The following is a 24,748-nucleotide window of genomic DNA, read 5'->3' on the forward strand; positions in this document are numbered from 1 at the left end:
CATCACTCTTAAATGCAGATTATAAAAACAAAAATTATATCTGTTGCCTGAAAGGAAAGGTGGGGTATTATATCCTGAGTGGGATGAAACAATTTCCTGTGTTGGTCATCATACTGAAAAATAATCTTTAAGGCCAGCGTCACAGAAGCCCCCAAATGAAACGAAGTTATAAAATGCTATTAAGTTGTAATCACTCTCTTGACCTTCCTTACTTCTTTTTGTATATTTGTTTTATAATCATATTAAGAAAAAGTTCAATGACTATGAAGCCAGAATCCCATAAAACCATACTCATGCTTCCTGACTTTATTGTTAAATATTCTGAAATAGAATCTTGAAATATTGATGAGAGTACATTTCTTTTCGAGTGTATGGAAAGCTGCCTGGACGACTACCATTAGTAAGTTGTAAGTACTGATTGAAATTTTCCTTGCACTTTGGGATAATATAAGAGGTCAAGGAAAAGGATCTGTATTTCTCAAAATACTTGACCATTTATTGCTTCTCTAAAAAGAAAAGGAAACCAACAGAAGGAGGGGAGGGGATAGTGACAACTGATTTCTGGTAACCAGGCATGGCTAATACACCTAGGAGACAGAATACAGAGCTGCAAAGGGCGCCTTTGCTCAGTGTATGTGAATATCTGTATGCTCCCCCAACCCTTCTCATCCCTTTAAGAAAGATCCTTTTTTCTGTGTGGCAACCAGAGTACTGTAACAGACAAATATGATTAGGAAATAATTATTTTGAGAACAGTTCATATTAGAACATGAAAAAGAAAAGAAAAGTACTATGATCAACTTTATCTAGAGTAGTAAGATGTGACATCAGATGTTAAAAGCATATTTATAGTTCTATCAGTCATTCGTAATAGCAACGGCTTCCTTATTTGATCTGAGAAGAAATTTTAGCAGTGAAATTGGGACAACATAGGATTTTTTTTGGGGGGCTGCGTTGGGTCTTCGTTGCTGTGTGCGGGCTTTCTCTAGTTGTGGCGAGTGGGGGCTACTCTTCGTTGTGCTATGCAGTGTTCTCATTGTGGTGGCTTGTCTTGTTGCAGAGCATGGGCTCTAGGCACGCGGGCTTCAGTAGCTGCGGCACATGGGCTCAGTAGTTGTGGCCCATGGGCTCTAGGATGTGTGGGCTCAGTAGTTGTGGCACACGGGCTTAGTTGCTCCGCAGCATGTGGGATCTTCCTGGACCAGGGATCGAACCCATGTCCCCTGCATTGGCGGGCAGAACGGCCCCATCAGGGAAGTCCCGGGACAACATAGGATTTTAATCTTCCTTAGTCATGCAGAAATGTTTCTACTTTTTTATACGTATGGTATCTACTTTCCTGTTTTAAGTCTCCCTAGCCCTGGGAAGATGGGTGTTGCACTGCTGTTTTATGAAAGAAGTCCTATTTTCTATGTTTGACTAAATACAAGAGATTTAGAAGGAAGAGGTGTAAATAAAATCCAAGTTCCAATCCATTTAACACACACGTAAATGAGTTACGCTTTTGAAATGTCAACAGTTTCCTTCAGCAAAGGTTAGACATCAAATTTTGCCCTAAAAAATCTGAAAGGCACAAGAGCGGGCTTTAGTTCACACATTACAAAATAGAGACAGGCCAACAAGAGTTAACTCTAAATGAGCACTTGCTCTGGGCCAGGCCTGTCCTACGTGTTGCGTATTTGTGGACTCATTTAATCCTCACGCAGACCCTACCATACGTCAGAATGGAGGCACAGAGAGGTTCAATAATTTGCCTCAATCCCTGCAGTTTGTATGTGGTGAGGCTGGAAAAGGCCCCAAGAGCCTCTCCCACCAGGCTATGCTACTCCCCAAGCAGGGTTGCATTGACGGAGGTCTGCTGGGCATGGTACATCTTCTAACCTATATTCCTGAGACATCCCCAAGCCACGTGGTCTTTGTGGGTAGAAAAGAGACGAAAAGGCATGCTTTAAAGTTAATTACAAAAAAAAAAAATCAACAAAAATACCTGAGCATGACTTCTTTTGGCTGGGAGGAGGAGCGGGCCGCACGACTATCAGATATTTAGGCTCAGCATCTGGAAACAGTAACATTATTTATCAGTAAGATTCTTTGCGAACAGAGTTCATGACAGCAAACCCATTCCTGACTCAGTGTTCCCAGCTTTAGTCAGCTTTAGTCATCGTAACCACAGCACGGGTGGGTGAGAGGGCCCAGGAATTCAGAAAGTTCAAATTTCTCGGGATAGTCCAGGCCATTAAGTTTTTAAAATGAAAATTAAATCCAGATTGTCAAAACCCCATGGACAGGAGTCAGGGAGGAGTCTTAAAAGAATTATGCTAGACACAGATTTCATGCCACATTTTCATCAGTCCTTTTCTCTGCGAAGAGACTCTTTAAAAAATCAGATCATATTTCTTTTGTTATCCTACTCCTCACAGAGGGTCAGTCTGGTGCTTCAAAGTCAGAGAAGGAAAATCATACTTGTGCAGGACACAAGAGTCTCACCTGTTGAATGATCTGAAATTGCTCACTTTCTTGGGAATCTGAATATTCATAACATCCTACCTATTTTTTTATCCTGTTTGCATTTCAGTCTGTTATCACATCCAATCAATCATTTTCATGAACAATTTTTAAACAAAATCACAATTGAAGTTGGTATAATTTTCACCTAAAATATACCAATGGAAAATAGAGAATCTCTTTTAAAAAGATTTAGGTTTTATGAGGGAAATCTGTGGGCTGGTATCTTGACAATTTTAAGGTACACAGGTGTCTGTATTCATCAAAACATTGAATAGTAATGACAAGGTCCTACTGTATAGCCCAGGGAACTATATTCAATATCCTGTGATAAACATAATGGGAAAGAATATGAACAAGAATACGTGTATGTATAACTGAGTGACTTCACTGTACAGCAGAAATTAAACACAACATTGTAAATCAAATACACTTCAATAAATTTTAGCAACCTAAAAGTATAAAAATTAAAATGTGGACAGTAAAAAAAATAAATAAAAATTAAAATATTTAGTTTTTAAATAAAATGATATTTAGACAATCAATATGTGTTAACTCAATCAGGGGCTGATAATTTATCAAAGTTTTTAAAATTGATGTTTTCAAGAGGAATGGTTGGGGCTTCCCTGGTGGCGCAGTGGTTGAGAGTCCGCCTGCCGATGCATGCAGGGGACACGGGTTTGTGCCCTGGTCCGGGAAGATCCCACATGCCGTGGAGCGGCTAGGCCCGTGAGCCATGGCCACTGAGCCTGCACGTCCAGAGCCTGTGCTCCACAACGGGAGAGGCCACAACAGTGAGAGGCCCATGTACCGCAAAAAAAAAAAAAAAAAGAGGAATGGTTGGTCTATACACAGTGTATAAATAAGCCAAATACACTCTGGGCATATAAAATAGCATTTTATAAGCAGCTCTATTGGATTAATCAATTGATTGATGGGTATTATCTACAATATTTCTTCAGTAACTCTGGATCCTGGAACTCATTCTACACCACACTTCATCCGGATGCTGTAGTCAATCGCAGTTCACTCCTACTTGCTCAGACGGAGCTCACGTCTTTGTTTTCTTTCAAATATCTCCCCTCCATGTGTTTGAAGCCCAAGGCTTTATGGGGCTGACCTCATTCTCAGCCAGAGACAACCTGGCCTTCAACCATGTTTAATGACTCAAGCCTTTGTCTTTTTCCTGGACACCTCACCAGGCCCTATTTGCTATAACCTGCTGCAGTAATTACCACTGCAAAAGATAAACCAGGTAACCTCTTGAATTGACCTCAGAGCTTTGGCTCATTGATCGTATTGGTGCCTAATAACCAAAATACAGATAAAGGAGCGTTCGCTGTGTTTCACTCTCATGTATTTGAAAGCATATCTTGCTTAGTGGAGCTTATATAAGGAAAAGCTCAACTTAAATCAAGTTCTCTAGTAACAATATAATAACCATTTCCTGATTTTATTTGGGATATAGAGCAATATAGGTATTAAGAAACTACTGTGTGTTGAGTACTTCCTATGTGCTGGATACATTATATTCATAATTTAGTTACTCCTCATGGCAATCCTACCTGACAAGAACTATTCTCATCCCAATTTGTAGATGAGGTCACTGAGGCAGGGTCAGCCTCATGGGCAGCATGTACAGTCACATGGGCCCCATGTTCAGAAGGGTCCCACGCTTAGTTTAATATCCTGCTGTCACCATCATGAAATTCTTAATACTTTTATCTTTGAATTCATGTTTTATAAGGGCTGTCCAATGGGATAATGGAGCATGAGTGTGAGCAGAGCAGATGAGAACAATAATGCATGTCTGCACTTCCTTCCATCCATGTATAGCATTCTAGGTACCCATTAGCATAGCATTCCAAAGGGCCCATGTCGTGTGGGAGTCCAGTAAGACTCAAAGGTCAAATAAGGTAAGCGTATTACATCTACCACTGAGTAAGGGTCTGTGGAAGGGAAACTGACAGCCCTGTGAGGTCACACTTCCATTTGAACCAGAACTTGCTTCAAATGCAGAAAGAAGGCAACAGCATTTTAAGAAACAAAAATAACCAAAGAATCCTATCATGTCCTTTCTTATTCATGTTCCTTTCCTGTATTAGCCAGATACTGACACTGAAAATTAGGACACAGAGGGAAAGGAAAAGCTAGAGAAACCCCTGCTTCCTTTTGTTTTCAGTTCTCCCTCACTCGTGAGTAAGTGGAAGGCAGAGGGTATTAGTAGAATGAGCAAGCATCAAAAAGTTGAGTTCTGTGCATTTCCACTAGTGTGGCAAGAATAAACTACGTATGCATGAACTACAAAATACAAATTGTGGCATTTTAGTGATTCTGCTTAGGACTTAAAGGATCTTACATTTGCATTTAAAACTAGCACTGCACAATATAAAGAAATACTAATAATTTACTCGTCATTTTTCTTTACTTAAATGACCTTAAATAGCAAATAAAAGAGCATCATGACAAGTTGAGAAACTGGAAAACACTTTATATTTTAGTACCTTTAATGACATTTTTTCCTGGTTTTTGAGCCATGGACCCTGTGTTTTTATTTTGCACTTGGCCCTGCAAATTATGTAGCTCTTAATCTTGTCCCCAAAATGCCCTTTTAATAAGTCTCTGGAACTCACTTCTAGAAAACAAAGCTAAATCCCATTTTTCTTAAATTGTTCTCATTGTGGCAGAGTAGAGTTAGCCTTTTATTTCCTTCCTTGATACACGTTAATTCAACTATACCTCAGTGGTTTTTTTTTTTAAAAAAAGGCCTGAAATACTAGAAAAATAACACACATAGAAGCTAAAGACAGTGCCATGATCTGAGACATATGGTTACATGAGCAATTTAAACGTAATTTTTGTTATGATCACAGTTGTTCTGCGTAGAGCATAGGCTGTTACAGCCAATTACAAATTGGAACAGATGTCGGGACTTGGGTGCATATGCTGGCTCTCACTCTCATTAAAAACTTCCAAATTCACGCATTTCAGTAGTCTTTATGTTCAGTTGGGAACACAGACGTGGAAAAATAGAACAACTGAAAAACAAGATTTCTATTTCTGTTCTGCACTATGAAATTCTTTGTGGATTTGTAGCAGTCTGGAAATATATACACTGTAGCCTGATCAGAAATTTTGGCAACACATGCCAAAATCAACTACTTTTTAGAGAATGTGTATTATTAAGAAATTTTAAGAAAATGTATAGAATGCAGTTACCTTGACAATTTTTCCATTCCTGACAATGTTGCAGACTAATTAAATCTAATTTGCTTCATATTTTGAATGCCCTGTGGTGGAGGATACAGACAGCTTCCTGTTTAAGGAAATCTACTATTGAAATTCTTTATAAAGTCCTAGATTTTTTGGTAACACAAATAATCTTCCCATACTCGCTCTGCTCAAAAAATCCTAATTCTCACATTTTTGTTAGGGGACATTTGCACTGCAAGCCACACTACTTCAGGATGGTGTCGTAGTGAGGTTTTTTCTCCTTTTCCTGCCATGCGAGTTTCCACAAAAGAAACAAAATAAGCCAGGATGATCCTAAAGGAAATCAGGTAAGGGACCCGAACAAACAAAATAATGTACTTTACCCCTGTCATCTTTTTAACAGTTTGGTTTCATCACAGACTAAATTTCTGGGTAAGAGCATGGACCCTGGAGCCTGCACTCAAATCCTGCTCAGCTAGTTGCTAGTACAAGGAAAAATACTTAACATCAGTGCACCTAGTTCCTCACATGCAAAATTGAAAACTCATAGTACCTGGGCTCATAGGGGTTTTAGTAATGATTATTCGCAGAAAGTGCTAATTTAATGTTAGCAATCATAATGATGATTTCTTAAAAGCAAAATTTTGTGTCCTAAGAGCCCTGAGGACATATTTTAAAAGGAAAATGTTCAAAACCGTTTTTGTTTTGTTTTTTTAAAGAAGATGTTGGTGGTAGGAGTTTATTAATTAATTAATTACTTTTGCTGTGTGCGTCTTCGTTTCTGTGGGAGGGCTTTCTCTAGTTGTGGCAAGCGGGGGCCACTCTTCATCGCAGTGCGCGGGCCTCTCACTATGGTGGCCTCTCTTGTTGCGGAGCACAGGCTCCAGATGCGCAGGCTCAGTAGTTGTGGCTCACGGGCCCAGTTGCTCCTCAGCATGTGGGATCCTCCCAGACCAAGGCTCGAACCCGTGTGCCCTGCATTAGCAGGCAGACTCTCAACCACCACGCCACCAGGGAAGCCCAAAACCGTTTTTTTTTTTTAAGCAAGCAAATATTTCAAATTGCAAAAAATTCACTAAAAAAGAAAATTACACCCCACCCTGACAAAGATTCTCTCTCTTGACCAAACTCTCATCAGGCTCTTCTGAGCTCTTGCTCAACTAGGCTCTGACATTTGGGCTTCTGTGTTCATTTCTGCATTGTCCAATTAGAGCAGGAATCCTGAGACAGTTGAGCCAGAATCCGCCATCTTCCATACTTGATTACACTTGGTATCCAATCAAGTTCCTCATCACCCTCCATCTCACAGATGATATCTGATCACCCTGGCCTATCTTCATCAAGAACCCTGTTAGGTCAGTTTCGCCAGAATCCTCCCTGACCCCTGATGTTTCCTTTCAGTAATTTTCCATCCATTCACTCCTACTCTGCTCCTTAGCTATAATTCCCACTTTTCCTTGTTATATTTGGAGTTGAGCCCAATTTCTCTCCCTCACTACAAGACAACACTGCAATTTTCCCTATATCTATCACAAGAACCCCCTCCCCCTTGAATAAAGTCTTCCTTACCATCTTTAACAAGTGTCACTGAATAATTTTTCTTTAACATTACTTGCTCACAAATATCAATGCAAAAAATCCTGTAAAATATATTGACAAGCTGAATCTGGCAGCACATAATAGTACATTACAGCTAAGTGTAGTTTATTCCAGGAACGTAGAGAAAAAAAAGCACCGATTTCCACAAGTGCTGAAAAGGCATTTGACAAAATTCAATATCAATTCTTAATTAATACGGATTTAATGGAATACTTCCTCAATATGATAAAACCTACTGTAAAATATCTGAACCACGTTCTTTAAACATGCAGGACCCTAAACATACATTTCTGTTGAGTAACTCCCTGGCTTTATCAGAATATTGAACCCTCATTATTCTGTCCCTTTTATTACTAAATATTTTTAAATGTTACACTAGGATTTTTTTTTGTAACCTGCTTCAGCATTTTTATTGAGTGCCTGAGACATGGATTAGGAAAATAAACAAAGAATGATGTAACCAATTATATTACACATTCTTTTACTCCAATGATGTAGGAATATATAAACCGAGGCAGTGGATTGGAAGCATTACTGGAATATTTACACCTAAAGCCAAGCTTACCAGAATTGTGAGTTAGAACAAACTTGCTTATGAAGGCCCCAGATTTAAGCTTCCATGTCCATTTCCCTCTTTGACTATCTCTTTACCAGATGCGGTAATCCTCATCAAGCTTATTTTCATTTGTTCTTAGAGAGGATCACAAAAGCAACTATTTACAACTTAGCATGAGTGAATTCATATTAATACACTACCCCTACTCATGATCTGTTCTATTTTAATTACATAAAAGACAAGCATATGTCCTCTACTAAATATATACATGGTATCAAGTAACCAATGGGGAGAATCTTTTGGCCTAGCACCCTTCCTAATTCCTTTCTTCTGTCCCTGAAATCACAATATACAGAGAGCCACCTTCTCCATAAGCTAAAGACAGCTGGCTTGCAAACATCCTGTGAGAGACCAGATCTGTGGAGGGTGTGCAGGCTTTACTCTAGCAGGAGAGGGCCAGGCACCACTCTGCTCTCACAGTTTTGCTTTTAAGATCTGGGACCCTCTGGACTCAATCAGGGAAGGTGGACATCATCCCAGACACTGTTCAAGGCCCAGAGAGAAGTTTCAAAATCAAAATCAGTTTCCAAGTAACTTTAAGCCTGTTAAAGACAGTCCATAAACACCTTTTGTCAGTAGTTAGGTTTATTTTTGATAAAAAAAAAAAGAAGTCCAGACTGTTTCTATCGTGATTTGGACGTTTAAAAACAACACTGAGGGGGCTTCCCTGGTGGCGCAGTGGTTGAGAGTCCGCCTGCTGATGCAGGGAACATGGGTTCGTGCCTCAGTCTGGGAAGATCCCACGTGCCACGGAGCGGCTGGGCCCGTGAGCCATGGCCGCTGAGCCTGCACGTCCGGAGCCTGTGCTCCGCAACGGGAGAGGCCACAACAGTGAGAGGCTCGTGTACCGCAAACAACAACAACAACACTGAGGCTTAATCCTCGGTTCATCCCCAAACAGGAGGGAGACAACTCCCTCTGGGTCCCCAGTGGAGGCTGGAATCTCCTCTTGCTCTCTGGAGGTAGACGGAGTCTTAGGATGGACTGGAGAGTAAGACCCTTGAGCTGCCGCCCTGGAAACCTGCCAAGGAGAACACTGGGCACTGAGCCAGAGGCTTGTTCACAGAACGGGTCTCCTCTGAGCAGCTGTGCTCGCCCATGCAGGGATTTTGGCCAGCAGGCACCTGATACGGTGGTGGAGGACCAGCCGACAACAGGGCTTAGTGCAGGCGAGGTGGTCTTGAATGCAATTAAGCCATACAGCATGCAGAAGTTGGATGGGCCTCCACTGGGACTGTACCAGCTCCTTGGGATTTTGAAAACTGTGGGGGCAGTGAAAGAGTCTTAAGGAAAAGATATTCAACTTTTCATGAATCTAGCAGGTGGAAGTTGACTGGTTTTAATTTGATCTGGAGACATAACATCAACATATTTATGTCTGAAACTCAAATGGTAATTTGACAATATTCAATATAAGGCTGTTTTATAGGAAATGGCATATTAAAAGTTCAGAATACCATACTTCATTGTTTCTAAGACATACTTTTTCCCCAGCTTTTGAAATCTTTCAAATACATTTAACAGTCAGTGGCATGGTACATTGGCCAGGGGCAGTATGGTCCTTGCTGCCACTGCCTGACACCTTCCAGTAAGGTCAAGAAAGGAACAGCTTCAAAACTGGCTGAAGGGCTTCCCTGGTGGCGCAGTGGTTGAGAGTCCGCCTGCCAATGCAGGGGACACGGGTTCGTGCCCCGGTCCGGGAAGATCCCACATGCTGCAGAGTGGCTAGGCCCGTGAGCCATGGTCACTGAGCCTGCGAGTCTGGAGCCTGTGCTCCGCAACGGGAGAGGCCACAACAGTGAGAGGCCCGCGTACCGCAAAATAAATAAATAAATAAAATAACTGGCTGAAGAGGGTCAGTGATTTAGAAGGAAACCCAGGGGAGCAGTGTTTCTAAAACATGGCCTAACCACTGTTCATGCAGGCACAGAGTGATGTGGTAGAAAAACAAGGCTACCGATAGCTCTGAGTTGAAGGGTGAGGAATGAGAGTTGGATTCTCAAGGTGAAGAATATTTAGCAGTAATTTTTCTTTTGCTTACTTTCCTTTTAATTTTTTTTTTAAGTAATACACCTCTTCCTCCCCAAAACCCCAGTCTAAACATGAGAAGAAACATCAGACAAAACTAAACTGAAAGACATTCTACAAAATACCTAACCACGACTCCTCCAAACCATTAAGGTCATCAAAACCAAGGAAAGTCTGGGAGATTGAGTCTACAGGAGCCTAAGGGGACATGACTAGGTGTGATGTGATATCCTGCATGGGACTTTGGAATGGAACAAGATCTTAGGTTAAAATGGAGGAAATCAAATCAATTGTGGACTTTAGCTAATAATGTATCAATACTGGTTCCTTAGTTGTGACAAATGTACCATATTAACCTAAGATGTGAATAGGAGAAATTGAATGTCAAGTACACAGAAATTCTGTCTTATACTTGCAACTTTTCTTAAACATAAAGCTATTCTAACAAAGAATTTATTAAAAATAAAATCATCTGTTTTTACAAAAAATAGATAATATAAAATTTATGTATCAGGAGATGGCTTCAAGATGGCAGAGGAGTAAGACGTGGAGATCACCTTCCTCCCCACAAATACATCAGAAATACATCTACATGTGGAACAACTCCTACAGAACACATACTGAATGCTGGCAGAAGACCTCTGACATCCTGAAAACCATGTGGCTGACAGGGTTTTGGTGTTCCGGCCAGGTGTCAGGCCTGTGCCTCTGAGGTGGGAGAGTTGAGTTGAGGAAACTGGTCCACCAGAGACCTCCTGGCCCCATGTAATAGCAGTCGGTGAGAGCTCTCCCAGAGATCTCCATCTCAATGCTAAGACCCAGCTCCACTCAACAAACAGCAAGCGACAGAACTGGACATCCTATACCAAACAACTAGCAAGACAGGAACACAACCCCACCCATTAGCAGAGAGGCTGCCTAAAATCATAATAAGGTCACAGACACCCCAAAACACATCACTGGACATGGTCCTGCCCATCAGAAAGACAACATCCAGACTCATCCACCAGAACACAGGTACTAGTCCCCACCATCAGGAAGCCTACACAACCAACTGAACCAACCGTACCCACTGGGGGCAGACACCAAAAACAATGGGAATTACGAACCTGCAGCCTGTGAAAAGGAGACCCCAAACACAGTAAGTTAAGCAAAATGAGAAGACAGAGAAACACACAGCAGATGAAGGAGCAAGGTAAAAACCCCTCAGACCAAACAAATGAAGAGGAAATAGGCAGTCTACCTGAAAAAGAATTCAGAATAATGATAGTAAAGATGATCCAAAATCTTGGAAATAGAATAGACAAAACGCAAGAAACATTTAACAAGGACCAAGAACTAAAGAGCAAACAAACAATGATGAACAACACAATAAATGAAATTTAAAATTCTCTAGAAGGAATCAAGAACAGAATAACTGAGGCAGAAAAACGGATAAGTGACCTGGAAGATAAAATAGTGGAAATAACTATCTCAGAGCAGAATAAAGAAAAAAGAATGAAAAGAATTGAGGACAGTCTCAGAGACCTCTGGGACAACATTAAATGCACGAACATTCGAATTGTAGGGGTTCCAGAAGAAGACGAGAAAAAGAAAGAGACTGAGAAAATATTTGAAGAGATCAGAGTTAAAAACTTCCCAAATATGGGAAAGGAAATAGTCAATCAACTCCAGGAAGTGCAGACAGTCCCATAGAGGATAAATCCAAGGAGAAACATGTCAAGACACATATTAATCAAGCAGTCAAAAATTAAATACAAAGAAAAAATATTAAAAGCAGCAAGGGAAAAACAACAAATAACATACAACAGAATCCCGATAAGGTTAACAGCTGATCTTTCAGCAGAAACTCTGCAAGCCAGAAGGGAGTGGCAAGACATATTTAAAGTGATGAAAGGGAAAAACCTAAAACCAAGATGGCTCCACCCAGCAAGAATCTCCTTCAGATTCGACGGAGAAAGTAAAACTTTTATAGACAAGCAAAAGCTAAGAGAAATCTGCACCACAAAACCAGCTTTACAACAAATGCTAAAGGAACTTTTCTAGGCAGGGAACACAAGAGAAGGAAAAGATCTGCAATAACAAACCCAAAACAATTAAGAAAATGGTAATAGGAACATACATATTGATAACTACCTTAAATGTAAGTGGATTAACTGCTCCAACCAAAAGACAGAGACTGGCTGAATGGATACAAAAACAAGACCTGTGTATGTGCTGTCTACAACAGACCCACTTCAGACCTAGCAACACATACAGACTGAAAGTGAGGGGATGGAAAAAGATATTCGATGCAAATGCAAATCAAAGAAAGCTGAGTAGCAATTCTCACGTCAGACAAAATAGACTTTAAAATAAAGACTACTACAAGAGACAAAGAAGGACACTACATAATGATCAAGGGATCGATCCAAGAAGAAGATATAACAATTGTAAATCTTTATGCACCCAACATCGGAGCACCTCAATACATAAGGCTATTGCTAACAGCCATAAAAGGGGAAATCGACAGTAACACATTCATAGTAGGGGACTTTAACACCCCACTTTCACCAATGGACAGATCATCCAAAATGAAAATAAATAAGAAAACACAAGCTTTAAATGATACATTAAACAAGATGGACTTAATTGATATTTACAGGACATTCCATCCAAAAACCACAGAATACACTTTCTTCTCAAGTGCTCATGGAATCTTCTCCAGGATAGATCATATCTTGGGTCACAAATCAAGCCTTGGTAATTTAAGAAAGTTGAAATTGTATCAAGTATCTTTTCTGACCACAATGCTACGAGACTAGATATCAATTACAAGAAAAAATCAGTAAAAAAAAAAAAAAGTACAAACACATGGAGGCTAAACAATACACTAATAAATAACCAAGAGATCATTGAAGAAATCAAAGAGAAAAGCAAAAAATACCTAGAAACAAATGACAATGAAAACACGATGACCCAAAACATATGGGATGCAGCAAAGGCAGTTCTAAGAGGGAAGTTTATAGTAATACAATCCTACCTCAAGAAACAAGAAACATCTCAAATAAACAACCTAACCTTACACCTAAAGCAATTAGAGAAAGAAGAACAAAATAACCCCAAAGTTAGCAAAGGAAAGAAATCATAAAGATCAGATCAGAAATAAATGAAAGAGAAATGAAGGAAACGATAGCAAAGATCAATAAAACTAAAAGCTGGTTCTTCGAGAAGATAAACAAAATTGATGAATCATGAGCCAGACTCATCAAGAAAAAAAAGAAGACTCATATCAACAGAATTAGAAATGAAAAAGGAGAAGTACAAACTGACACTGCAGAAATACAAAGGATCATGAGAGATTACTACAAGCAACTATATGCCAATAAAATGGACAACCTGGAAGAAATGGACAAATTCTTAGAAAAGCACAACCTTCCAAGACTGACCCAGAAAGAAACAGAAAATATAAATGGACCAATCACAAGCACTGAAATTGAAACTGTGATTAAAAATCTTCCAACAAACAAAAGCCCAGGACCACATGGCTTCACAGGTGAATTCTATCAAACATTTACAGAAAAGTTAAGAAACACTTACACTTCTCAAACTCTTCCAAAATATAGTAGAGGGAGGAACACTTCCAAACTCATTCTACGAGGTTACCATCACCCTGATACCAAAACCAGACAATGATGTCAGAAAGAAAGAAAACTACAGGCCAATATCACTGATGAACATAGATGCAAAAATCCTCAACAAAATACTAGCAAACAGAATCCAACAACACATTAAAAGGCTCATACACCATGATCAAGTGGGGTTTATCCCAGGAATGCAAGGATTCTTCAATATATGCAAATCAATCAATGTGATAAACCATATTAACAAATTGAAGGATAAAAACCATATGATCATCTCAATAGATGAAGATAAAGCTTTCGACAAAATTCAACACCCATTTATGATAAAAACCCTCCAGAAAGTAGGCATAGAGGGAACTTACCTCAACATAATAAAGGTCATATATGACAAACCCACAGCAAACATCATTCTCAATGGTGAAAAATTGAAACCATTTCCTCTAAGATCAGGAACAAGACAAGGTTGTCCACCCTCACCACTATTATTCAATATAGTTTTGGAAGTTTTAGCCATAGCAAAAAGAAATAAATAGGAATCCAAATAGAAAACGAAGAAGTAAAGCTGTCACTGTTTGCAGATGACATGATACTAAACATAGAGAATCCTAAAGATGTTACCAGAAAATTACTAGAGCTGATCAATGAATTTGGTAAAGTAGCAGGATACAAAATTAATGCAAATTAATATCTTGCATTCCTATATAGTAATGATGAAAAATCTGAAAGAGAAATTAAGGAAACACTCCCATTTACCATTGCAGCAAAAAGAATAAAATACCTAGGAATAAACCTACCTAAGGAGACAAAAGACCTGTATGCAGAAAACTATAAGACACTGATGAAAGAAATTAAAGATGATACAAACAGATGGAGAGATATACTATGTTCTTGAATTAGAAGCATCAACATTGTGAAAACGACTATACTACCCAAAGCAGTCTACAGATTCAATGCAATCCCTATCAAACTACCAATGGCATTTTTCACAGAACTAGAACAAACAATCTCACAAGTTGTATGGAAACACAAAAGACTCGAAATAGCCAAAGCAATCTTGAGAAAGAAAAACGGAGCTAGAGGAATCAGGCTCCCGGACTTCAGACTATACTACAAAGCTAAAATAATCAAGACAGTATGGTACTGGCACAAAAACAGAAATATAGATCAATGGAACAGGATAGAAAGCCCAGTGATAAACCCACACACATATGGTCACCTTATTTTTGATAGAGGAGGCAAGAATATACAATGGAGAAAAGACTCTTCAATAAGTGGTGCTGGGAAAACTAGACAGGTACATGTAAAAGAATGAAATTAGAACACTCCCTAACACCATACACAAAAATAAACTCAAAATGGATTAAAGACCTAAATGGAAGGCCAGACACTATAAAACTCTTAGACAAAAACGTAGGCAGAACACTCTATGACATAAGCCACAGTAAGATCCTTTTTGACCTACCTCCTAGAGAAATGGAAATAAAAACAAAAATAAATGGGACCTAATGAAACTTAAAAGCTTTTGAACAGCAAAGGTAACCATAAATGAGACAGAAAGACAACCCTCAGAATGGGAGAAAATATTTGCAAATGAAGCAACCGACAAAGGATTAATCTCCAAAATGTACAAGCAGCTCATGCAGCTCAATAACAGAAAAACAAACAACCCAATCCAAAAATGGGCAGAAGACCTAAACAGACATTTCTCCAAAGAAGATATACAGACTGCCAACAAACACATGAAAGGATGCTCAATATCATTAATCATTAGAGAAATACAAATCATAACTACTGTGAGGTACCAGCTCACACCAGTCAGAATGGTCATCATCGAAAAATCTACAAACAGGGCTTCCCTGGTGGCGCAGTGGTTGAGAGTCCGCCTGCCAATGCAGGGGACACAGGTTTGTGCTCCGGTCCGGGAAGATCCCACATGCCACGGAGCAGCTAGGCCCGTGAGCCATGGCCGCTGAGCCTGTGCGTCTGGAGCCTGTGCTCCGCAACGGGAGAGGCCACAACAGTGAGAGGCCCACGTACTGCAAAAAAAAAAAAAAAGAGAGAGAGAAAAAGAAAAGTACAAACAATAAATGCTGGAGAGAGTATGGAGAAAAAAGAACCCTCTTGCACTGTTGGTGGGAATGTAAATTGATACAGCCACTATGGAGAACAGTATGGAGGTTCCTTAAAAAACTAAAAATAGAACTATCATATGACCCAGCAATCCCATTACTGGGCATATACCCTGAGAAAACCATAATTCAAAAAGAGTCATGTACCACAATGTTCACTGCAGCACTATTTACAATAGCCAGGACATGGAAGCAATCTAAGCATCCATCAGCAGATGAATGGATAAAGAAGATGTGGCACATACATACAATGGGATATTAGCCATAAAAAGAAATGAAACAGTTATTTGTAGTGAGGTGGATGAACCTAGAGACTGTCATACAGAGTGAAGTAAGTCAGAAAGAAAAATAAATACCATATGCTAACACATATATATGGAATCTAAAAAAAAAAAAGGTTCTGAAGAGCCTAGGGGCAGGACAGGAATAAAGACGCAGATGTAGAGAATGGACTTGAGGACATTGGGAGGGGGAAGGGTAAGCTGGGATGAAGTGAGAGAGTGGCATGGACTTATATACACTACCAAATGTAAAATAGATAGCTAATGGGAAGAAGCCGCATAGCACAGGGAGATCAACTGGGTGCTTTGTGACCACCTAGAGGGGTGGGATAGGGACGGTGCGAGGGAGATGCAAGAGGGAGGAGATATGGGGATATATGTATGTGTATAGCTGATTCACTTTGTTATAAAGCAGAAACTAACACACCATTGTAAAGCAATTATACTCCAATAAAGATGTTAAAAAAAATTTATGTATCAATGAGTCAAAGGAAGCTCCCTCACAAGCCCCAGGGATGCAAAAGCAGTGTCATTAATCAGCAGCTTTATTCTGTCTTAGATTTATATAAAATAGTGGTATGATTTATAGTTAAAGGTACTTTAGGATTTGATAAGCTAAGGTAACTATTTTATTGGAAATCAATGTGGCATATCACAAGACTCCTATTAAGTACAACGTCATCCACAAAACCTGAAAAAAGAATCTATGGTCATGGAAATCTCCATATAGAAAATTATTAGTTTTTCTCTGCATCTGCAAGCATCCACATGCCACACTTAGCTGTAATCTGACCTGAGGGGTACAATCCAAATTTAAGTATTCCCTTTATCTTTTAACATCTGGCAGACAGCTCCTGTGCCTTATTTCATCAACACTGAGTAATGTCTGTTTGAAAATTACCCTTGAAAAGCCTCCTTCTGTTTTAAGCCCAGGCAGAGAGTCCCACTCACGGACTATTCAGTTCTTAAAAAGCACAATCTTAAGTGCGGCCACTCTACGGGTAAGCAAACAGAGCTTCAGGGGGGCCCTTGGTGCTGCAGTTCTGTCTCAGCTGCCTTGCCCGTGCTTCAGACACTGTTCCCTCACCTGCTGGTCCATGAAGGAGGGCTGGAAGAGAGCAGTCTCGCTGAGAGAGGGGTGCAGTCTGGTGAGGGGGTTGGAGGGTAAAAAGACCATAAAATGCTACTTGTCTACTCATGGCTTGAAAGGCTACTCTAAGCAGTTGTAAATTTCAGTCCTGTAACCAACCTTGCTCCCTGTGCCCACCCCCATTCTCACATTCCGGTGACAAAGTAAGGATAACAAATTGACACTACAGCAGCAAACTGCTTTCAGCAATGGGGTACAAATGATTTGTATTTGCGGTACACGGGCCTCCCACTGCCGTGGCCTCTCCCGTTGCGGAGCACAGACTCCAGACGCGCAGGCTCAGCGGCCATGGCTCACAGGCGCAGCCACCCCGCGGCATGTGGGATCTTCCCGGACCGGGGCACGAACCCGTGTCCCTTGCATCGGCAGGCGGACTCTCAACCACTGCGCCACCAGGGAAGCCCAAATGATTTGTATTTGAACCGAAGTCCACATCCATTCTGAAGCCTGGTTACTAGAAAATGAGAAGCTCAAATATCACTGAGGCAACAGATGTATCCTGTCAAAAGGTAGTATTAACAAAGCTCACCACAAAACACATCTGTGATAATTAAGTAACCCTAAAGTAATTACATATTAACAAGCTCTAACAGTGGCCCTTGATAGTCTTGACCAACTCAGGAATATCACTGACATCCTTTCAGGACGTTCAGTGTCCCTTTTGGAAAAAACACTAATGGGGCATTTTTCTGGAAAATGGGGAAATCCTGCTAAGTCATAGCTTTGCAAAGCCTCATGGAAGCCAGAAGTCCAAACAGAAGACAGTAGTTATAAGTAGTGCCAGTTCTGCTCTAAATTTACTATGCTTACTGAATTTATGAATACAGAAGTTTAGCAATTTTTAATAAATCACTAAGTAGATTACTAGTACCTTGCCCTTAGCTGTACATAAAAATGAACGTCTATAGCATCATGAATCATCACAGACAGAAGTCCTCCACCTTTTAGAGTATTTCTGTAGGAAAGCCTCTGTAGGAAGATGTGGGCTGAGGATCACGTGGGATCTGGCCCAGATTCAGTTCATATTTTGTTCATTTCTGTACCTTTAAACCTAGAAACACAGTAATAGCACAACAAACATTTTCTGAAAGAATGAATGAATCTTTTTCTCTACCCCTTTATTGCCTGGGGCTGGAGTAAAGATGGAGGAAGTTTGATGCTTTGCAGAAAGAAAAGAAAAATAAGTATAGGTCTGGGAAATAGCTGTCAGCAAGAGCAAATCATCTTTTGAAAAGCAGGTAAACTTCAACCACTGAATTCGTCTTTGAGGAGCCTATCTGTAGAACTGATATTTTTTTCCTTTGAAGTTCTTTCTTATAAATAGTATGTGGTTTTGTGTGTAAGGATAATCCTTACCTTTCACCTGAAAAGTAATTTAAGCCAAATTTTAAAGGAAATCCTACTAATCACTGTTCAGGCCTTATTTCTGTTAAACGTTACAAAATCACTTGGAAAATGAACAAATGCCCATTTTGACAAAGCATTCTGCTATGCCCTGGGGCTCCGAGACAGTTCTGGCTTCTCTCAGCCCTTAAGAGGCAGCCTGAGGGCCCTGGCGCCCAAGCAGGGTGGGACAATGGTGAAGGTTAAACAAACCATAAAAGGCGCAGCCACCTTGGACCGCAGAGCAACTGCTAATGCAAAAATGACTAGGAGCATCTGCCATTGGTGGGATTCTAGAAAGTTCAGTCATAGACCACAGAAGGGAGCTGACACGAAGCTCATGTTGGTATGTATGTTCAGAACAGATGGCAGCAGTAAGAAACAGCCCCTCATCTCTGTGCTGCAGAGTGAAGCCTCTAAATAAGAGATGACAACCCAGCTTTGATGAGAAGAGAGGACGTGGAAAAGGTGGAGGTGGAAGGAAGAGGTTCAAAGGGGCTTTTCCTAAACACTGTACGGTGGACCCCCGAAAGCTCCGCCACACTCCTTCACTCTTCAGTTTGCTGTCTGGAAGGAAAGATGCACCCTTTTTCCAAACAGAGGAGCATTTCAACGACAGATCTCAATGTGGAAGACATTGCTGAAAACTTTTCCTGAGAGTCTTCCTATAATTTTGATGAGAGCTGGGGAGGCGAAGCTACTGAAAATACACACTTCGCCGGGTGCTTACTACGTAAGTTTATGACCCCAGTCAATGCAAAAATCAAACGATGGATCTGCTATTTTAAAAGAAACATTAAAGACACCAAAATATAAAACATTTTCTCTCTTTCATGGACTCTGTCTTGACCTGTCATGGTATTTACTGGTTATTTCATGTTGTGCCCTGCAGAGGCGTACAAACCCTCACCTCCCCCCATCCCCTCCCTCCTGACTGTGTGGGACCCTTTCCCACCAGAAGCAGCCTCAGCATCAAAGCACCTTACCCCACACCTTAGCCCCCAGGGCAAAAAAAAGCCAGTCTCCCTTTCCCAAAGGCCCGCCATCAGAACCCACAGACCCCAAGGGATTGTAACCTCAGTCCTGGGACAGAGCTACCTGAATGGGGGTGGGAAAGAAGCTAACGCACTGTGTCACTGCCAGCCAGTGTGGGGACTGCTGCCACCACATCCTGCAAGATGTCACCAAGGGGGGAGGTGCCCACCAGACCCTCCCTGCATCCACACCCAAGTCCCTGCGGAAGGTGGAGGGCAGTAGTAGTTGCTAAGTGGAGGTGGAAAGAGGAAGGCCTACAGCAGCGGGTGGGGGACCAGGCAGCTGAGAAGCAAATTAAGGGAGGGAGTGGCAGACAAAGACAAGAGCCCAGGCGCCAAGCCCTCAGCACACACACCGTTGTCCCATCCCACCTCACTGATGAGATAAAACTGAAAGGTAAGCTTACTAACATTTCCAAGACAGCAAAGCATTAAACTTCACTGCAGGGTTCCTCTGAGTGCACTGGTCACATGCCCAGGAAGTCACACCCGACCTGCCCCTCCATCCCCAATCCCTCCCCGCATCCTGACCACAACCCAGATGGACCAGGTAATTCCTCATTTCCTGTCATCCTGGCTTTCAGTCTGGAGCTTCTCACTCAGCCACTGTCCCTAGCTAACCCTGCCTCACTTGCAAGCACTGACAAATTCTTTCCCTGACCCTGGAAACCAATACTTGAACTCTTTCTCCTACGACTTGCTGCCACAGCCAGTACCCATCCTTTCCTAGCTTAGAGACCTGTTAGACATTAAAACTGTTGACTTCATTGTCGTAGTTTTTTCCTTGCCTGTGTTTTATATGTGCACCCCACAGAGAAGTTTAATGTAGGGTGTTGTCTGTGAACTTGTTTAATGTTTGGCAAGGGCTGGCTCTTGATGGAGAGCCTGCACACACACACATTTTCCAGTGAATGCATCAGGTTTTTAATGTTATCTCTACAGGAAATATGACTGAAAAGTTGGGACTTTGGATATTTTCCTTTCAAATAATAAAGCTAGATCATGTTAACTATTAGGTGGTAAACCAGAGCCTTCAAATCGGCAAGGTGTTTTCTTTCTTTTTAAATGCTCAGTCAGCGTTACCATGCGGGGATTGAGGGGGGTCAGGAATAATTCCCAGGAGACGAGTTTGTACATAGGGTTCAAAGGTCACATAACACTTAGACGCCATGGGGAAAGCACTATGGCATGGTGGTCAAATGCACAGGCTTTAGAGCCAGCCTGCCACCTGCAGACTCCTTCACTACTCAGGGATTTACTGTCTTCATTGGGAAGAAGAGGATGCTAATAGTAGCTGCATCAAGGGGTTGCTGTGCGGAATCAATGACCCGTCTCTGTAAAGCCCTTGGCCCAGCATGTTGTAGGTGCCCAATGACATTAAAGCATCAGCTCGTGGGTTGGTGAGAACTTCCACTCCAGCATTTGGTGAGCGGCTACTATGCACTCAGCCTCGTTCATGAAATGCATCAGGCCAACCAGTGGCAAACCTCTTCTCCTTGAGGAGTACCCCCAGTGGCAGAGAAAAGGCTGAGCTATTAGCTTGGAATCAGGTGATGAAAGACTGGGGGACGATGCTAAGAATTCAAGGCTTTCTCCCACGTGTATATTATGCACATAATTTTTCAACTAAACTGGGACACTCTTGAGAGAAATGGGAGCACCATTAATAATTAAGCCAGAACCGCAGGTGTAAACCATAACCAGGCCTGAGAAATAGGGTAGAGTCAACGCTGTAAGCCAGTTACATCATTTTTTTTCTCCTAGAGATTTCTACCCCAGGCAAAGAGGGACTTTATTGTGTTGACTGGGAGACCTGCCCAGCAAACTCCCAGCAAATTCTGGGGAGTCATTTCCTACACGCACAGATCTATTGACCCTGATCATGGAGTACAGGAGGGACGGTGAGAGTCAGCTCTCACCCTGAGCAGCTGTTTGTCTGGTGAGACATGACTAGTGAAAACAAAAGCAAAATAATGAAAATGGAACAATCCAAACCAGAATGTGAGTAAATGCTGGCGCTCACAGCATAGCACTTCAGACGGGATCAGTATGTGACAGAGTGTTGTGTCCAGAGAAAGTAAAATGTTTAAGGAAATAATATATGGGTGGTTAGGAAACTAGGATTTGATCATAGTCCTTGGTTTTGAGACGCATTCCTAAAAGTAAAGGAAATTATAAAGTCTAAACATTATCTAGTATCTGTCCCAGATAACCCTCTAATTTATTCTCCTATTGGCAGCTATCTTTCTAAGACCACTTCTCATCAACAAGCCTCTTGCCATAAATCTGGGACAGGGTATACTTTTGACCCATGACAAAAGGGCCATACGCTATTTTGGGGAACCCTTCTAGAAATAATTAAGAATAAATTTTTTAAAGTTAGATTTTGGTCTCAGTGCACTGTGCGATACCTTTGAAAAAAATTGTTGTGCTTTATATAAGAATATTGAGTTTCTTTTATTGTATTTCCAAGAAATGATAAATTTGGAGACAGTTTATCTGTTGTTTGGTGAGATCAGGAAGACCATGGAAACATTATAGTTGAATCCGATAGAAAAAATAGAACTTTGAAAAGATGTTATTTTTTTTATAAAAAATAGAACTTTGAAAAGATGTTATCTTTATCTTAAAACAGGTGAAATAGGCATCTGTTATCAAACAAGGCTTTTCTGGTATAAACTCATGGAGAATTGTTTCAGTGGTGGCATAACATTTATTAAGAAATTGGTACCCACTAGGCCAATTTCTTTAAAAATTCCCCTTTGAAGCTTACTCAAGTTCTGCTAAATTTTGCACCTTGGAGGAAAATAAAGTGATTCTGAGATTCCTATTATTTTAATGAAAAATCTGGATTAATCTTGACTATTTAAAGCCAAATACTTCCCAGTGATAAAACCATTTCCAGAGAAAGAACTAAGTAAGAAATAATTTTAAACAGAAGAGAAAAATGCATCTTAAATGTGACCCACAGCTATTTCAGACTTCCTGGGTCTCTCCCTTGACTCTCACCCATTCATTCATTCATCATGCTTCTAAATTATGACAACATTGGACGTGAAAAAGAAATCTAAGGCTTCTAGGGTCCTTAACTCCTGGGAGTTTTCTATTTGTATAGAGTCTGGGACTAGACACACCAAAATAAAAACAAATAGCAGTTTATTAAGAGTGATGGTCAAAGAAAATGCTTAGCCTCTAGGATATTCACGGAGAGAGACAAAAATGTTGCCTTCCTTGGCCAGATATGGCCTTAGGAAGAGTAGGGGCAGTAGGGCTTGACAGGGTAGCTCACAATAAAGAAAGATGGTGGTGGTGGTATGGGTAGAAGAGACCAAGTTTTGGGGACACAGGAACTGCTTTACATATTTTAACTCATTTAAACCTTAATGAGTTAGGTAGCCAATGGCTCCTTCCATGATACATGGCCTTTCCTTTTGTCTGTTTACTATTTAAAGGACATTATAAAAAGAAAAAAATAAGTAAATAAAATAAAGGACATTATAGAAGCAACAAATCAGGGGCTTGTGTGTACTTTCCTCTGTAGAAGAACAGATAAAATTCCCTATGTTTTGAGAGGCGGTAGAGTGCAGTGTTTCATAGCTCAGGTTCTTGAGCCAGACTTCCTGGGTTCAAACCTTGGTGCTATTTACCATTTGAGGCACTTTGGGAAGGTTACTTAAAACTCTCAGAGGTTCAGTTTTCTTATGTGTAAAAGGGCACTAATACTACTACCTACCCCTGCGTAACTATCATATCCCTCATCTGCATTTTGGGACTACCTTGTATTCACCGCAGGAGGCTATTTTGCTCTTTCCGCTCAGTCTCCTGCTAATTCTGCCAGAGATGAGGAGAACTGAGCTGGCTTCAATGGCTGACACTGTATCTCTTCTTCCTGTTAGTTTACCTTGCCCATTTTCACTAGTTATTTTTCAGCTTAATTAATTCCTTATATAGTTCCTTCAGTTATTTTCAACCTCCAATTTTTCTTCAGTGAATCCACCATCACCTTCCTTGTGGCACTTAAATAAATATTCACTCATTTTTTGTCATTAGGTAATATTTATCCTTCCCTGTAATAAACAGTAGAATATCTATTATTTTGTATTTCATCCCACTTCCATAAAAATGAATAGAGCATGCTTAAATATTTTTATGACGAAGAGAAAAGGACAGCTGAAGTTCTAAGGGTTGCAAGGATGAGAGAAAATTGTGCATTTGCTCTTGCTTTCTAAACAAATGTAAAAATTAAGGGGTAAAACTTGTAAGGGGTGTTAATAATATAGAGGAATATAAATTGCATTTATAAGCATATAATTTTCATATCTGAATCATTGTAAATAAATTTTATTCAAAAAAATTTTAAATGAATTTTCCCCAGTGAAATAAAAAGCAAGCAAGAAATGTCAGAATAAGAAACTGATGATTAAAGTTTGGCCTGAACTTGTTAAGATAAAACTACCATCAGTTAAAATAAATGAAACAGTGGCAAGGTCTTATTTTGATCTATATTTAGTAGGACAGGTCAAAATTCTTGCCACATTCTTGCTAAAAATTGCTTTGTAAGACAGAGACAAGAAAAGTGAAATCTAAGGATGCCAAACCCTTTCAGCTGTATCTTGCGAAGATTCACCTTCTCCTTTGGAGGCCACAGCTGTGAAACTCTAATAAGAGTCACCTGACAACACTATTCAGCCAATTGCACTGAAAGGGAATCCCCGCTTTAGGACTAAAAGATGGTGACTATGGAAGACACTTGTGTGTGCGCCAAGAGTGCTGTGTCACTGTCTTAGCTTTTGCTTCTTTGGTTTCTTAATCAGTTTGGGGAGTTATCCTTTCCAAGAAAACACTTCTTAGTTGCGACAGACAGTAGTATGGTTACTTCTCTTCAGTTACTGACAGCTCTGCTAAAACAATCTACCTCTGCAATTTTACTGACACTGCATCCTCCAATAAACAAACAAAACAGAAAACGAAAGCACAGGACTATTACTTGGACTAAGGTTTTTTAATCTAAGCGCTAAAATCTTAGAGCTGACCAAAACTTTACCAGTGATTTAGTCCATTCATTATTAGCAACTGAAACAAAGCTCAGAAAGTTAGGTATATTATCTAAAACCACTCAGTTTGTTATAATAGCAACTAACAAAAATTATAAAACATACCTACTCTGTGCTAGGGTTTATGTTAGTC

The 24,748-nt window shown here is 40.4% G+C and overlaps 1 protein-coding gene across 1 annotated transcript in view; it reads right to left on the reverse strand.

Annotated features, from left to right (window-relative positions):
* ABI3BP (ABI family member 3 binding protein) overlaps positions 1 to 24,748 on the reverse strand; it is a 263,592-nt gene that overhangs the window by 169,430 nt on the left and 69,414 nt on the right. The window contains exon 3 of the mRNA XM_027103558.1: positions 1,988 to 2,056. Within this exon, the coding sequence (XP_026959359.1) occupies positions 1,988 to 2,056 (69 nt within the window). The remainder of the gene's footprint in view (positions 1 to 1,987; positions 2,057 to 24,748) is intronic.

The sequence above is a fragment of the Aethalodelphis obliquidens genome, unplaced genomic scaffold (assembly GCF_003676395.1).
Source record: "Aethalodelphis obliquidens isolate GAN/ISIS:26980383/991018 unplaced genomic scaffold, ASM367639v1 scaffold1, whole genome shotgun sequence".
Taxonomy (NCBI): Eukaryota; Metazoa; Chordata; class Mammalia; order Artiodactyla; family Delphinidae; genus Aethalodelphis; species Aethalodelphis obliquidens.